General features: G+C 40.0%; 1 protein-coding gene across 4 annotated transcripts in view; it reads left to right on the plus strand.

Moving 5' to 3' along the window:
• Nucleotides 1–17,004, plus strand: part of Ubp1 (upstream binding protein 1) — a 49,367-nt gene that overhangs the window by 19,097 nt on the left and 13,266 nt on the right. For 3 of the 4 annotated variants that reach the window (XM_036192585.1, XM_036192584.1, XM_036192581.1), the window contains 6 exons: nucleotides 2,857–2,933; nucleotides 7,314–7,419; nucleotides 8,049–8,155; nucleotides 10,528–10,680; nucleotides 10,770–10,880; nucleotides 11,323–11,430. In XM_036192585.1, coding sequence (XP_036048478.1) covers nucleotides 2,857–2,933; nucleotides 7,314–7,419; nucleotides 8,049–8,155; nucleotides 10,528–10,680; nucleotides 10,770–10,880; nucleotides 11,323–11,430 — 662 coding nt within the window. The remainder of the gene's footprint in view (nucleotides 1–2,856; nucleotides 2,934–7,313; nucleotides 7,420–8,048; nucleotides 8,156–10,527; nucleotides 10,681–10,769; nucleotides 10,881–11,322; nucleotides 11,431–17,004) is intronic. The other variant, XM_036192582.1, reaches the window with a different exon arrangement.

The following is a 17,004-nucleotide window of genomic DNA, read 5'->3' on the forward strand; positions in this document are numbered from 1 at the left end:
TACATCTAAAAGCAGGAAACTCCCATAGGCTCTTCCTTATGGTGCCTCCAGTGAGTGACCTCTGCTTTCAACCTCTCCTGCTATCAGCAAATAGGACAGGCCTTGCCAACTCAGACTGAGGGGCTGACACCCCTCTGATAGGTGAACATGGGTCTGGGTTTCTCTCATGGAGGGTGTCTGACTTCTGTAGCATGAATCTTAAAAGGTCTTATTAATAAAAACAAACTCAGAGCCAGGTATGGGGTGAACACCGAAAGATCAGAGAGACAGAACCAGCCACAGCTACCTCACCTTGCCAGTTCCTCAGCTGATCCTGTTTCCTCAGACTGGAAACCTCTGTGTCCTCATCTGAATGGATCTCAGCTGAACTGCTGCTAAAAGCTTAACCAGGCTCTAGTTCCTGGTCCTCGAGCCTTATATACCTTTCTGCCTCCTGCCATCACTTCCTGGAATTAAAGACGTGTGTCATCATGCCTCGCTGTTTCCAGTGTGACTTTGAACTCATAGAGATCCATATGGATCTCTGCCTCTGGAATGCTAGGATTAAAGGCGTGTGCTACCCATTGCCTAACCTCTATGTTTAATATTGTGGCTGTTCTGTTCTCTGTCCCCAGGTTAGTTTATTAAGGGGGCACAATATATTGGGGGACACAATATCACCACAGACTTCTCTTGGTCTTCAATTGGCATTTTCTTTTTCTTTCTTTCTTTTTTTTAAACTCACATGTCCTTTTGATTTGTTCATGTTTACCTTGGGGAATATCAGGCATTTGTTGATTCTGTGAGCACTTCTTGAGTATTGGGCAGGCAGCCCTTTGTGGGGAATACAAGTTAAAATAGTCCCCCTCTCGTATTTTCCCCTTTGATTAGTTAGACTATGAGTCCAACGGTCTGGAACTTAACTTATTGACCAGTGCATACAGGCTGCTTTCTAAAGAGACCATTTAGACCATTGTATGAAATCATTCCTTGCCCACTTGACTCTTTCAAGACAGTGTCTCACTGTGTAGCTTGTGCTGGCCTGAGACTCTCGGTCTTGCTTCACCTGCCAGGGTTGGCTTTTTATTCAGCATTTGGAGTAATCAGATACCTACCACAAAACTTTTATTTCCTAAGTTCTTATGAGACTCGGTGTAATTTTAATGTGTAATGATATGTTTTTCAAAACTACATCTATGCTTTTTATTAATCTTTCAGTATGATGGACAAATTTAAGGAATATTTTAAAAATTAAGGAATATTTCAGTAATACACTCTACACAGCTGTTTTTTTTCTTACCAGTTTTCAAGTGGTTTGACTATATTTTGATAACCCTTTGTTGATAATTCTATGACCTAGAGCAGCAGTTCTCAACCTTCCTAATGCTGCAACCCCTTAATACAGTTCCTCGTGTGCTGACCCCAGCCTTAAAATTGTTTCATTGCTACTATTATGAGTTGTACTGTTAATATCTGATATTTGACCCCTGTGGAGGTCATGACCCACAGATTGAACTGCTTATCTTTCTGTAGGCCCACAGAATTGATAGTGTGTTGGTAGTTAAAGTCTCAAGTTCAGCTGGTCTAGAAACAGTCTTTGGTTTATACCAAGTACACCATTATTTTTATTAATAACAACCCAGAGTAGTATTTTTTTTAATTTGGGTGTATGCATATGTATGTCTTTGTAGGGGTAGGTAATGTGGATATGAATGCTTTTGCCCCTGGAGCTAGAAAAGGTTGTAAGCACCTAACATGGGTACAGGGAATCAAACTCAGATCTTTTGGTAAAACAGTAAGTGCTCCTAAACACTGAGCCATCTATCTCTCCAGTCCTCCTAATTTTCTAAATGCTCTAGGCCAGTGTGTAGAAACTGTGTGTGTGTGTACACAAATGAAGCAATGGGCAAATGTGACTTGGATGTAGTAACACAGAGAGTCTCTAAGGTTAAAATTGGTCTTGGTCATTACAAAAAAAAAAAAAAAAAAAACAACAACAACAACATTTTCTATGTTCATAGTACCATTTATTGTCACTCCCAAATTGGAAAACAACACAAAATGTACATCACTTAATGCATGGATGAACAAAATTTGTTCTGCTCTTGCAGTAAAATATTATCTGGCAATCGGAAGGAGAAACATTACATCAAAAGGACAAAGCATACATAAAGTGAAAGAAGGCATTCTCTGAAACCCCACATGTTATGTGTTGGTTTATATGAAATGTCTGTAACAGGCAAGTCCCTAGAGATAAAAGGTGGATTAGTAATTGTCTGGGGTTTAGTAGGATGGACAGAGGAGCATAGCAATTGATAGCTACTGAGTTGGGGTTTCTGTTTAAGACAATAAAGTGCTCTAAAATTGGTAGTGATAGTTGTGCAGTTCTGAACATATTAAAAAACTTATGCTGGGTGGTGGTGGTGCACGCCTTTAATCCCAGGACTCAGGAGGCAGAGGCAGGTGGATCTCTGAGTTCAAGGCCAGCCTGGTCTACAAAATGAGTTCCAGAACAGTTTCCAGAGCTACACAGAAAAACCAAAATAAATAAATAAACAAACAAATAAATAAAATGGATTTCATGGAATAAATTTAATAATTCAGAAAAGTAGAAAGTTAAATCTTGGATACATATGCAGTAAAATAGTTGAGAATGGCCAGAGAAAGTAAATTGACAGACAATCTCCTATGTGTAATTAAGATAGAATGGTGTGATTTTTCAGGGAAAAAAGAGAAAGATCAACTTGAATATGCTTCTCTGGCACACTGAAAAATTAATTTCATGTAGTTGTATATTCTGAGGGACAGTTAAATTATGTAGAATACAGTGATGTTCTTTACATGGATTGTTTTTGATATATAATTTCTTTAAATTAGGCCAGTCTTATGAAATTCGGATGCTGGATAATCGCAAAATGGGAGATATGCCTGAGATCAGTGGAAAATTGGTAAAGGTAAGGACAATCTGTTTCAGTGGATTCTGTAGTGACTGAATAAAAGTGGCTTTTGTCATGCAAGAAATTTTTTGTTTGTTTTTTAATATGTATTTATATTTTGTGTGTGCACACTTGAGGCTGGAGGGCTCTCTGCTCCCACCACAGGGGTTTGGAAGTTGTACCTTAAACTCTGAGCCATTGATGCAAGCTTCTTTATAAAAATTTTAGCCGGACGGTGGTGGCACACACCTTTAATCCCAGCACTTGGGAGGCAGAGGCAGGCAGATCGTGAGTTCGAGGCCAGCTGGGGCTACAGAGTGCGATCCAGGACAGGCACCAAAACTACACAGAGAAACCCTGTCTCAAAAAACATAAACAAAAAAATTTAAAATATCTCTTTAGAAAAATGACTATTTTAGAAGTTTGGGCTTTTTCAGCTGTATTTTGCTTACTCATGTGTGACATGGAAGTTACAGTTGTTGGGAACCAGGAAACAGTAGAAAAGTGAGTTTAATTATGCAGAGTAAAACCCATCTTCACATCTAAACCCTTTTCAGTTTCATTTTTTATTTTTATCATTATCATTATTATTATGAGAGAGAGAAAGAGAATGTGAGAGCACACACTCCTGCACAGGTATGCACCTGCTATATGTGGAGGTAGAGGATAACTTTTGGAAGTTTGTTCTTCCCTTCCAACATCATTTGGGTTTTGGGCATTGAACCTATGTTGTTAGGCTTGTGCTACAAGCACTTTTACCAGCTGAGCCATCTGGCCAGCTTGAACCTTTAGTTTGAAATACATTAATTTACAACTTTTAGGAACCTTTTGTTTCACTTTTAAAATTTTTCTTCAGTATAACTTGAAATTTCAGTTTATCTACTGACATATCTAAATGAGGATGTCAGGCATCCTATATATAAGAGACATAGCCCTTGTCTGGTCAGCCTTAAAGATTGATCTTTAGACAAGGAATACACACACTCTCATTCATGGGTCATGGAGAGTAAGTCCTTCTAGCTCTATCTGCCTATGTATTGGGGCTTGTTATAGACACCACAGCATTAGAAGCGGTGTATTTTTGGAATAGGCTTTTTGGGAAGATAAAAGTTACGCTGTCAGCAGGAGGCTACATGGAGCTCAGCTCCCCTGATGTTTGTTGTAATGTGGGGATCAAACTGGGATCTCACACAGGCTAAATACATGTTTGCTGATACTCCCAGTAATAATTTTTTCACTGGTTTTGTTGTTATTTGTTTGTTTGAAAAGGGGCTTCACTGTATAGACCTGGCTGTCCTGGAACTCACTCTGTAGACCAGGCTGGCCTCAAACTCACAGAAATTTGCCTGCCTCTGCCTCCCGAGTGCTGGGATTAAAGGTGTGCATCACCTAGCACCAGTAATAATTTTTTAAAGAGGAGATAAGACTGTATTTTTCTGTCACTGTGAAAGTTAAATTTGATAACTAGCATGCTGCTTTTACCAAAAAATAGGCAAATATAAAAAGGTTGAAGGTTTGTTTTGTTATGGATTCTGTAATAAAATTAACAGTGTATTTGATGTGTCTTGTGTTGAGCCCTATAAAACTGGCTCCAAAAGTGGAGCTCAAGTGTGTGTGCATGTGTGTTGGCACAGGGTCTCATGTAGCCCAGGCTGGTCTCAAATTCATCATGTAGTCTGAGGACATCCTTGAATTTCTGGTCTTCCTGCTTCCACTTGTAAATACTAGGATGGTGGGTGAGTAACACTGTGCTGGGTGTGTAGGTGCAGAGGATTGGACCACAGCTTCATGCATACTAAGGAAACACTACCAATGGAGCCATATCTCCAATTCCCAAAGTTGTTAGAACATCTTAAAAACTTTTTAATTTTTAAAATTTTTTATGTACATTGGTGTTTTGCCTACATGCATGTTTGTATGATGTTGTTGGATCCCCTGGTACTAGAGTTACAGACAGTTGTGGGTTGCCATGTAGGTGCTGGGAATTGAACCCGGGTCCTCTGGAAGAGTGGCCAGTGCACTTAGTTGTTGAACCATGTCTCCAGCTGTTAAGAACTTTTTGTTTGGTTTTTGTTTTTCTTTTTGGTATTGACAATTGAACCTAGGACCCCATAATACTTAGCAATTACTCTGTATCAGTGAGCCAATTTGCAACTCCATTGAACTTCTAATCTTACAACAGTTTGAACAAGCTGCCTTGAGCTCCCTGTGAGGATCATACAGACCTTGAACTTGCAGTCCTCTTGCCTCAGAGTTCTCAAGAGCAGAGTTGCTGGCTTGCGCTGTCAGGCCTGGCTTTTTAACTTTTATATTGTAAACTTTGAACATACTCAGAAGTAGAGAGGAGGTACTGTGAATTCACATATACCTGTTACGTGAAAAATGTTTTGTCTATCTTGAGTTCTTATGATAGATTCTCCTGTCAGCAAAAACAGTACCAACAACTTTCCAGTCTTACTTCACCTACTTCCCCTTTTCCTCTGTTTCTAAAAGATTTTTTTTTAAGTGTGTGTGAATGCGTGTGTAAGAGCCCTCAGGAGCCAGAAGATCCCTGGTAGCTAAAGTTACAGGTGGTTGTGAGCCTGAGTGTGGATGGAACTTGGGTCTTCCACAAGAGCAAGTCCTGGAACCCTTGAGCTCTATATCTTGTCTTCATACCCTTGAGTTCCTTGTGTGTGTGCTGCGTTATACAGTTTACTAATTCATGTTTGCTTAGGTCATCAGCCAAGACTACTGAAGATCTGAGGAAAGTGTAACACAGTTTGAAATCAACACCAAATGCCAAATTAAATTCCTATCAAAGCACTGGGAAAATCAATTCTAAAACACTTGGCATTTATCAGTGAAAATTGGCTTTTTAAGGCAGTTCCCTGATTGAGAAATAGCTAGTTACATAGGTGAGTTGTGTTTAAAATTATTTCATGGAGCTAGTTAAAATGCCTGTCAGAGTAATTTGGTATGAAAGGTTAATCATTTAATTTGTTGAACTTCTTTGAATTAAACACACAGAAACAATATATCAGACTGACTCAGGTGAAGAAACAGGCAACACTGGCAGTCCATGAAGTAAGGAGCCAACATGAACACCTTGGACATTTGGTGGGCCTGTGTGGCCTGGTACTCATCATGTAGCTCAAGTGCAGACGTACTGTGGTGCTGCAGTGCTGGGCTTATGGATGTGAGCTGTCGGCCCGGCTCTACTGTTTATATGTTTGAAATTGGAGACAGGGACTCACCAAGTTCTGGAGGATGGTCTTGTGCTCACGCTATAGCCTAGGCTAGCCTCATATTCTGATCCTCTAAGTAGTTACAATTATAGGCCTGTATACTAGGCCCAGCTAGAATGTTCACTTTTGTAGTATTTATTGATTTATTTAATTTAGTTGTATGTGTATGTATATGCCACAGTGTGTGTGTGTGGAAATTAGAGGGAAATTTTAATGGAGTCAGTTCTTTCCTCACTTTTATGTAGGTTCCTACGATTGAATTTTGGTCCTCTGCAAGTACTTTATCCTCTAAGCCACCTCACCAGCCTGTCTTTTTAGAGAAACTTAGCGCGTATTTTTGTTTTTCAGACAGTCGTCTATGTAGCCCAGCTGACATCAATCTTAAGCTCTCCTGCCTCAGCCTCGAGATTGTTGGGATTTCAGGTCTGAGTCATTACAGCCGATGTTAAGATTAATACAGTTGACTGTTGTTGTCTGGGCTTACCTATCTATATTTAGAATATTTTTCATCTTTCATAGTTCTTTTAGGCAGCTGGTATTTTCTCATAGAAATCTAATTCCTGCTCACTAATTTCATGGTCATGTACATTGATTTTTTTTTTTATTACAACACTGAATTATTTTATAAATTAAACCTTTTAATTAGACAGTGGTGGTGCATACCTTTAATCCCAGTGCTCAGGCAGATCTCCATGAGTTCGAAGGCAGCCTGGTCTACAAAGTGAGTTCCAGGGCTGTTACACAGAGAAACCCTGTCTCAGGAAAAAAAAAAAAAAAAATTACACCTTTTAAATTTGTGCATAATTTTTAGTTATAATTCTTGGTAGCTAAGCAAGTGTATCATAAATTAGATATCCAAGAATAGAAACAGGTGGAATTTCTCTTCTCTTATTTTGGAACTAAGATGTCACTGTATAGCCTATATTGGCTTTGAAACTAGCTGTTTATGTGACCCAGGATGGCTTCAAACTTGAAGCAGTCCTCCTGCCTCAGCCTCTCAAGTGCTGGCATTTAGGTGTGAGCTATGGTGCTCAACCTCACAGAAGGAGCATTTAAAGCAGAACCTGGTTTTGTATGCTCATCTATTACTATTTAAGAAGTAAAAAACCAAAAATGCTTCTACATTTAGCCAGAGTGGCTGGAATGCTCACTGTCCTCCCTCGTTTCACAGAGCATCATAAGGGTGGTGTTCCATGACAGACGGCTACAGTACACAGAGCATCAGCAGCTTGAAGGCTGGAAGTGGAATCGCCCAGGAGACAGACTTCTCGATTTAGGTACAGGTGGCTGTCAAAGACCGTGGAGATGAAGGTGCTGTGTAGCTATGTCCATTAACATGTTGGCACCATGTAAAATTCATCACGCGGATGCAGCTTAGGTGTTAGTAGATCTGTGCCTTGAGAATTGTCTTATGCTTGAAGAGTAAAGTACTTTTGTGGTGCTAAAGTAACCTCCGCAAGGAATTGTATGATTGTGAAGCTATCTTAAACCTCAGTTGGCATCGTCCATCATTTTCTTAATGAAATGAAATACAAACCGTGGTAGGAGAAACTGTGATTCTTGTTAGGTGGATTTGATATTGAAGACAAGGTTGACTACGGAGAACGTTGAAGGGAAGTTCAACATGGATTAATTATTTCCATAGAACATAATATAGTAAGTTTTAAGTTTGTTTTGTTTTTGTTTGTTTTGATTTTTTGTTTTGTTTTGTTTTGAGATGGGGTTTTACTAGGCTGCCCAGCCTGCACTTCAACCCCTAGGCTCAAGCCGTCCCCCATACCTCAGCCTCCCAAATAGCTGGGACTCTACTTGAGTGTGTCACCACACCAGGCTCAAATTGTAAGTCTTTTATTTTAATTACTTAAAATGGATGCATTTTTTTTGTAACTTGTGTTTGAACATACAGATATTCCAATGTCTGTGGGAATAATTGACACAAGGACAAATCCAAGCCAGTTAAATGCAGTTGAATTTCTGTGGGACCCTGCAAAGCGCACATCTGCCTTCATTCAGGTTTGCCTTTTTACGTTGTTAGATGCATACTGCCCAAGTCATTTAGAAGATTGAATTCCTGTCTCATGAAAGTATTTATTTGTAAATTATAATGTAATGTCTTTTTAAAAAAGTACATACAGTTAAGGGGCTAGAGAGGTGGCTCAGCAGTTAAGACTGTTCTTCCAGATGATCTGGGTTCAATTCCCAGCAACCACGTGGCAGCTCACAGCTGTCTGTAACTCCAAGATCTGACATCCTTACATAGACATACATGTAGGCAAATCACCAATGCACATAAAATTAAAATAAATAAATTATTTTTAAAAATACAGTTAAAATGGGTTTAATTTACTAGGTTAGTTATATAGACATAAAAGACATTGGGTGATAATTTTTTTTGGTTTTTTTTTTTGTTGTTATTTTGTTTTTTTTGAGACAGGGTCTCTCTACATAGCCCTAGCTGTCCTGGAACTCACTATGTAATCCAGGCTGACTTTCAACTCACAGAGATCTGCCTGCTGATTGCTGAGATTAAAGGTGCACCGCTATGCCTGGCAATATATATATAGATATATATATATATATTATTTTTTTCTGGTTTTTCGAGACAGGGTTTTTCTGTAGCTTTGGAGCCTGTTCTGGACTAGCTCTGTAGCCCAGGCTGGCCTCGAACTCACAGAGATCCACCTGCCTCTGCCTCTGCCTCCCAGTGCTGGGGTTACAGGTGTGCGCCACCACTGCCCGGCCATTATTATTATTATTATTATTATTATTATTATTATCTTTTTTGTTTGTTTTGGAGACAGGATCTCACTTTATAGCTTTGGATGGCCTGGAGCTCACCATGTACAATGTGCCACCACACCTTTGGGCTTTTAATTTTTTGTGTTTCAAGACAGGGTTTCTCTGTATAGCTCTATCTATCCTGGAACTTACTCTGTAGACCATGTTGTTTTGAACTCTGTTCCTGCTTCCCAAAGAATGGCATTAAAGTCGTGTGCCACCACCACCTGTCTTAAATTTTATTTTTGATTGGTGTTCACAATAATAGAACTTTCTATTTTTTTCATGATGCACATTTCTCTTGAACAGAAACTGCCATTTAAAAGGATAGTATTGAGAAAAGTTTTAGGCTTAAAATTTTTTTCTAACATTATTTAAAACATGTTCATAATCAAACTTTAAAGCCTCTACAAATGAAGAGATAACTATAGTGGATTCTTCATGTGTCCATCATGTCAGAGATCCACCTGCCTGTGCCTCCTGAGGCTGGGATCAAAGCTGTGCACCATCACACCAGGCACTGTTGGCATATTTTAAAACAAACCCCACTGTATTTTATCCATAAACATTTTTGTGTATCCAAGAGATAACTTTGAAAGTAACATGATTACATATTTAAAACCCAAAAGTAATTGTAATATGTAGTGTTTCCAAATTTGTAAGTGGTGGAATTTTAACTACTGTGTATAGGTAGTCATTATATAGAAGGGAATAGCCATTTAATTGTTGACCAGCTTAAGTATGTGTTTGCATCAACTCTAAGGATCATTAGCATTCAGTATTTGGGTTGTTTGTGAAATATTCCTTTCAGTAATGATGATGACATGATTCATATTGGTTTAATATTGTCACGTGCTGTTAGTGTCTGTCCAATAGAATAATCAGTTTTGTAGTAAATAAGAGTGATAAGACCTGGCCTTATCTCAGGTTGTGTAACCTTATTGCAGAGGGGAGCTTTCACATTGCATATCATTTGAAGAGGGCTTGTCTGTGTAGCAGTCAGAAATGACCTTGGTCTTGCTGCTTGCTAAACGTCATGGTGTATCCTGAGGCTGTTTTCTGAAGTGGTATGGGGGGGGGGGGGGGTTTGAAATGAATTTTGCCCCTGGGATCCTGCCAGGACTTGGAAAGGTTGATCTGGAGAGTTTAGATGAATACAATTTGCATAAATAATAAGCCTTTAGGGATTGAAAATGACCCAGGCAAAGCATCACAAATTGGTGTGTTTGGAGAAGCAGTAGCAAGAAGCTTGGCTGTCTACAGCAGGGGTGGAGGCAGTGGGGAAGCAGGCCTTAGAACCCAGGTCTGAGAGAGCATGCCGCTGGGGTGGAGGCAGGTGAGAATGTGTAGGTGCTTCTGGGCTCCTTTCCTCACTGGAACCCATCCCCCATGGGAGGAGAAGCACTAGAGCAAGAGAATTGCTAGAGCCCAGTGAGTCCAGAAACCCTGGGGTTCTCAAAGGAAGCCTGTATTCAGGAGTGTTCAGAAAATTCCAAGAGAATCTGACTTTTGTCCGTTTAAGGGATCTTGAATGTATGTCCATGAGGGGATAAAATGGAGCCTCCATGGAAGGTTTTGAATGCAGTTGGGCTTGAATTGTTGTGTAGGTACACTGCATCAGCACAGAGTTCACTCCACGTAAGCACGGAGGTGAAAAGGGGGTGCCTTTTAGGATCCAGGTTGACACCTTTAAGCAGAATGAAAATGGAGAATACACAGATCATCTTCACTCAGCTAGCTGCCAAATCAAAGTCTTTAAGGTAAGCAGTGGAAACCAGGAGGGATGTTCAGTTTTGCTTATAAAGTTGTGTGCAGCCAGATGAATGAAGTTACCTACTTTGTTTTTAAGCCTAAAGGTGCGGATAGGAAACAAAAAACTGACCGAGAAAAGATGGAGAAGAGAACAGCTCATGAAAAAGAAAAGTATCAGCCATCTTATGACACCACCATCCTCACAGAGGTAATGCGGCACGGCATTTGGCTTTGGAGAGAAACAGAGGTTTAAAACTCGTGTTAGCAGGACCTTGCAGAGGTGTTGCAACAAAGGGATTGGGAAGGCTGGGTGGCGGATTGACGTGATATTCTGAGGATTTTGTGGGCACGTGTTTTACCCTAAGTTTGAGGGGTTTTATGAGTTTATTTGCTTGGGTGGGATCTTGAATGAAGATGCTGAAATCCCAATGAGGTCTCAATAGACCTTAAAACCTTGAAATTGACAAGAGATTTAAGTGGGGGCCTAGAATGTCCGATTTTTGTCACTGCTGGGGTTTTGCATTTTCTTTAACTTTGAATCCTGTTAGTCATACATTTGTTTAATTGAGCTCTAAGACATGAAAACAGGGTATTAGGTCTTTCTTTGTATAATGAAAAGACATTGACCCCAATCTTTGGTGTTTGTCCAGATGAGGCTTGAGCCTATAATTGAAGATGCAGTTGAACATGAGCAGAAAAAGTCCAGCAAGCGGACTTTGCCAGCAGACTACGGTGATTCTCTGGCAAAGCGAGGCAGTGTAAGGGACTTCTGCTTCTCTTTTCATTGTGCAAGAACCCTTGTGCAGTGTTAGATATAGGACCAACTTCCATGGAAAGTAAAGCCGAAATTGTTTTTTATGTCCATGTCTTGATTTAATTTGCTTTTGTTTAGACTTTCTGCTTTCTGTTTGTTCCTCGCTGAGGAAAATTTCCTAAATCTAACACTTTAAAACAAAGCATAAACAATGTTGACCATAGTGGGTGGTTTTGGAGGGAACGACACTCAGAGAGATGTTTTCCAACTTGTTCCCTTGTTCCCTTCCCCTCCCCCTCCCTTCTTCCCTTCACACACACAACTCCTTCAAGATCATGAAGTTACTTGACTAATTTTAAATCATTTTTATGTAGTTAAGAAAAGTTTTGCTTTTTTCACATGTATACCTAGTAAGAAAATTTTGTAGACAGTTAAATGATGGCAGCAAGCTTGACATTAACATGTGCAGTACTGTGTGACCTTCCCCTGCATGCACTATAAGAATGTGTGTCTGTCTGTGCTTTTAAAAGCCTCTTCGGCAGCACTGGTAGAAAAACATCCTTGACTGTGTAGTGTTTCCTCTTGGCACCTGCGTTGTGATGTAGCGCTTCAAACCACAGTGGTAAGCTTGCTGCACTGCACCCCAGGACCCTCAGCAACAAGCACTTAGTGAGGGTTTTTGATCGAGCTTTGTTAGGGTAAATATAGCAAGTCTTTCTAACACAACTCTGCCCAGTAGTCCACAGAGGATTGTTGAGTTCAGACTGAAATCAGCTATACACCCTTACTAAATATGAGTAGAAATGTGAAAGAATTTTTTAAAATAACCGTTTTGAGTACTCTGATCATTATTGCACTGTTTGTATTATTAGAGTCCCAAAAATGGATTTTTACTTTTACAATTATCTGTGATTAATTGTGGACTTTGAAGGTCAATGTCACAAGGACTATAACAGAGATATCATTTCCATTTTAAAGCAACGTTTAAATGCTTCTTTATGCATGCTTGCATCCCAGGGCACTGGGAGCACATGTTGCATTTTCTTTTATTTATTCATTCATTTATTCTTTTATTTATTTATTTATTTTTAGGCGCTAGTCCAGCATGACCTAGTACTCACCATGTTGCTCAGGTTGACTTTGAACTCATGGCAGGCCTCCTGCCTGAGTACTAGGATTGCAGCTGTGAGCCACCACGCATGATTCTTTGCATTTTCTTTAACTAGGCTGTTTTGGTTTAAATCAGAGACAGAGCCACTGAATGCTCTTTTCCCCAAATGTGTGCTCTTTAGTTTTATGTTTTATCAACTCCTAATTCTTCTGAAAACCTACAAATGTTCCTAGTAAATTTTTTTTTTTTTTTTTTGAGGGGATCTTGGGAGCTTAAGTCACTTCCCTTTATAACTTACCTTATAAACCATTTAGCTAATTTAAAGAAGTTGGTTCTGGTGTGATTGATAGGTAAATCTGTTTTAGCCCAGAGCCAATCCAAAAATGAGTAAGTCAGTAGTAAATTCTTAACGCTTAAGTCTAAAATATGCAAAACGTCAGCAGTTCATGCCTGGGATTTCACATCTTCTTAAGTGTGTCGCCTGCCACCCTGGCTGCATTTGGTTTGGGTATGATGAGTTGGTTAGACCACAGTCTGGAAACCTGTTTTCAAAATGCAGGGTCCAGATCATGAATGCCTTAACCAAGAACGTAGCTGCAGCACTTTGTGTATCTCTTCAAATGTCTGTAAAGGGGATGGGGACAACCTTTCTCACAGTTTCGGGCTTTCAGTTAAAGGGATGTATATCCAGAAGTCTTGATAAAATCAAAAGGTACTGGATGACAGGGTCCCACACTGAATTGTCACTCCTGGGCTGCCACAGTTTGCTGCTGACAGTGGCTCCTCATTCTTTAACCTGGGTGGGAACATGCTACACTGCATTCCACTGAAAGCAGAACTGCACCAGTCCAGACCATTGGCAGAGCCTTCAGGAACATCAGCACTGTGGTGCTACAGCTTGCTTTAGCAGCACCCTGAGCTGTGGTTACCCATTAGTGGTACAATGCTTGTACGATGCTGAGTTTGCTCTCCAGTCCTACAAAGCAACCAAACCCCAGATTAAAATCTCCTCTTGTGATAGTAAAAGCATCTAAATTCATAAATGTGAAATAGATGAGCGTATGGTGAGTAAACATGCCCGTCTCCACTGTGCCACACCAACTTGGAATTTGGGGATAGTTCTGTTTTCTCAAAGACCTGGCAGTAATTACCAAGGTAAATTTGGGGAGGTCTTGCTTTGGTTATTAAGAGTTATTTAGATGTGTATGTTTGGTTGTATTGTGATATTCTTTATTAGGAGAAGGGTGATGTAACAGGAAGCTCTTGCATGTAGTGGAGTGACAGTCTGTGCTCCCTTGGTTAGATCTGTATGAGCATGGCACAGGCGTGGGCACTTCACATTATGTAAACTGAGGAGAAAGAGGTACTTAGTAAGATGAAAAGGGCCCTGCTCTTAAAACAATAGGTATTTTCGTGTGGAGTGTAATCTGTAGTAAGTTGACCAGTCAGGCCAGTTTCTGCTTTGAAAGGTGGTGGTCTTGGAACAGTGTCTGCAGTGATCTTTCTCTCTCTTTTTTTTTTTGAGGGTTCCATAATTGGTCAGATGTGAGAAATGCTGGGGATTTATTTTCTTTCCCTGTCTATGCCTATGTCTGGTAGCTGCTAAGACATAGATGGGCTCTGCCTAGAGAGGCCTCAGTTCAGGCTCTGTGCTTCACATTAGTGATCTTAACACTTGGCTAAGAAGAATTTGAACATGATGATTTTTTCCCTTGATTATTTTCAAGCTGGCAGCCAAAAGTTTCATTGTAAATTTGAACAGTTGCAAAGGAAGCATTTCATGGCATGATGTATGTTTGTATTTATAATTCTTAAATTTTAAAACTTACCTCTGTGAGTTTGAGGACAGCCAGGGCTACACAAAGAAGCCCTGTCTCACAAAAACAAAAACAAACAAAACCAACAACAACAAAAAGGTTATAACTCAAAACTGTTATTAATCTGGAGGAAGTAGCCTGCAGAATCCAAGTATCACAGACATTTCAAATTTCTTTTGTTTGGTGCTGAGTTTTACTCCCATCATCTCTTTTGGTCTCACCTTTGTATTCTGTTCCTTTTAAAAGGTACCTTAATGTGACTGTACCCTTATGCATGGGAGTCTTTTCATGATAACCTCAATTTTTTTAAAGATTTATCTTTATTTGATGTGTATGAGCATTTTCCCTGCATGCATGTCTGTGTGCCACATGTGTGCAGTGCCCAGGAGGTCAGAAGAGGGTGTTGGACCTTCTGGAACTGGAGTTACAGACAGTTGTAAGTTGTATGGGTGCTGAGAACCAAATCTAAGTCCTGGAAAAACAAGTTCTCTTAACCACTGAGCCATCTCTCCAGCCCAGTAACCCCAGCTCTTTACAACACAGCTTCTGAATTTTTGAGTCTAACTCTGTAGCCCAGGCTGGCCTTGAACTCATGGCCATCTTCCTTATTCAGTCTCCTGAATTCTGTAGTGCAGGCATGAACCACCACTCCTGGATACAATAGATTTTTATAAATAGGGAAGACGGAGTTTTGTTGTTTTTACTTTTGTTTTTGAGTTAGGATTTCATGTAGCTGATGTTGGCCTTTAAACTTCTGATCTCTTTGCCACCACCTCCCGAGCTTGGTGATAGACATGTGCTACTAGCGTGCCTGACTTGAAATTTAATTTTAGCTGGGTGGTGGTGGCCCACGCCTTTAATCCCAGCACTCGGGAGGCAAGAACAAAGGCAGGTGGATCTTTGTGCGTTCGGGGCCAGCCTGGTCTACAGAGTGAGATCCAGGAAAGGCACAAACCTACACAGAGGAACCCTGTCTCGAAAAATGAAACAAAAACAAACAAACAACAAAAAAATTTAATTTTTAAAATTTCTTACAACTATAGATTAAGCTTGGGTAGGAAATTAATTGGTGTGCATGCTGCCAAGCCCAGCAACCCAAGTTTGATCTCCAAGACTCAAGTTGTAGAAGGAGAAAACAGACGCCCCAAAATGTCCTCTGACCTCCATGTACATGCCATGGCAGGTGTGCACGCATATAGACACACACGTACGTACATACATACATACATACATACATACATACATACATACATACACACACACACACATAATGTAATTTTAAAAAGAAAAACTCATTAGGACCAATTTATTAAAACAGTTGTTCTTTATTTTTTTTGTTTTTTGTTTTGGGTTTTCCAAGGCAGGTTTCTCTGTGTAGCCCTGGCTGTCCTAGAACTCACTCTATAGACCAGGTTGGCCTCGAACTCAGATCAGCCTGCCTCTGACTCCTGAGAGTTGGGATTAAAGGCATGTGCCACTACCACCTGACAGTCAGTTATACAAATTTTGAAGAACAGCTAATAAATATAAAAATAGAATATCTTTATAAATTCATCTTGAATAAAGAGAGCAGACATAATTTTTAGATTTTTTTTTTCTTATTTTTTTGAGACTAGGCTGGCCTGGAGCATCACCAGGTGCTAAGATTACAGGTGTGTGCCACCATGCCCATGTAGATTTTTTAAAAGAGGTATGAGAAATTTCGTTTCACTTTGTCATTACATTCAAGATTCGACATTCCTTTTGAATCCTCTACAGATATACCAATGATCTTTGTAGATGATTTCGTATCTGCCAGGTGACCGACCATAGAACTGAAAGCCACGTTACTTAGAGAAAAACTTTTAGTTATTAGAAGTGGCTATTCTGCTGTCATCTGCTTGGCTCTAGAGAGTCTTAAACCCTGGTGCTGAAGTTAGACGCTATGCCTTTCTTTTCTCAAATGCAAGCTGGCTGATTATAAAGGTACTGACATCCTCAGCAGAACAGTTGTAGAAAGAATGCCGGCTGTTAGGTGGACCTCTGTGAAGCGCAGGAGGGAAGGTTTCTACTTGACTACTGTAGCCTGCTCAGCATGCTCTGGACCTTGGCTTATTTAGTTTTGCTAACTGTAATAGTGTGTTTCTGTATCTTTGCTCTGTCTCTTGTCAAAATTTTGCCTAAGGTTGAGAGATCCTTAGTTCACCACATCCCTCTCAGAAAACACATTTGGTGTGCTTTTGTGCTAGCCTGTTTGTTAAATCTTATTTATATCAAAGTAACAAGTAGGTACTGATGAGGCTGCTTCCTGGGCAAGCATACGATCAATAAACAGGACCTAGCCACACCCAGGTGACTGTGTGACGTCAGATGTTGCTTGTGAATCCCTTGTCTGCTGTTTTTAAACCTTGAGATATGTCTGTTGGAGCACCTGACAGAAGATGCTGGAAGAGTGTGTGTGTGTGTGTGTGTGTGTGTGTGTGTGTGTGTGTGTGTATCCACGCGTGCGCGTGTGCATGCGCATGCGCATTTAGAAAGCAAATATATTTAAAGTGTCTATAAATTTTGCTGCTATCATCACTCAGATTATCTTTAAGCTAAATGTCTTTAGCTGCATAAGATGAATTTGACACGTCTAATAGGCACCAGGTATCTTGTGCTTTATAAGTTT

The sequence above is a fragment of the Onychomys torridus genome, chromosome 7 (genome assembly GCF_903995425.1).
Source record: "Onychomys torridus chromosome 7, mOncTor1.1, whole genome shotgun sequence".
Lineage (NCBI taxonomy): Eukaryota > Metazoa > Chordata > Mammalia > Rodentia > Cricetidae > Onychomys > Onychomys torridus.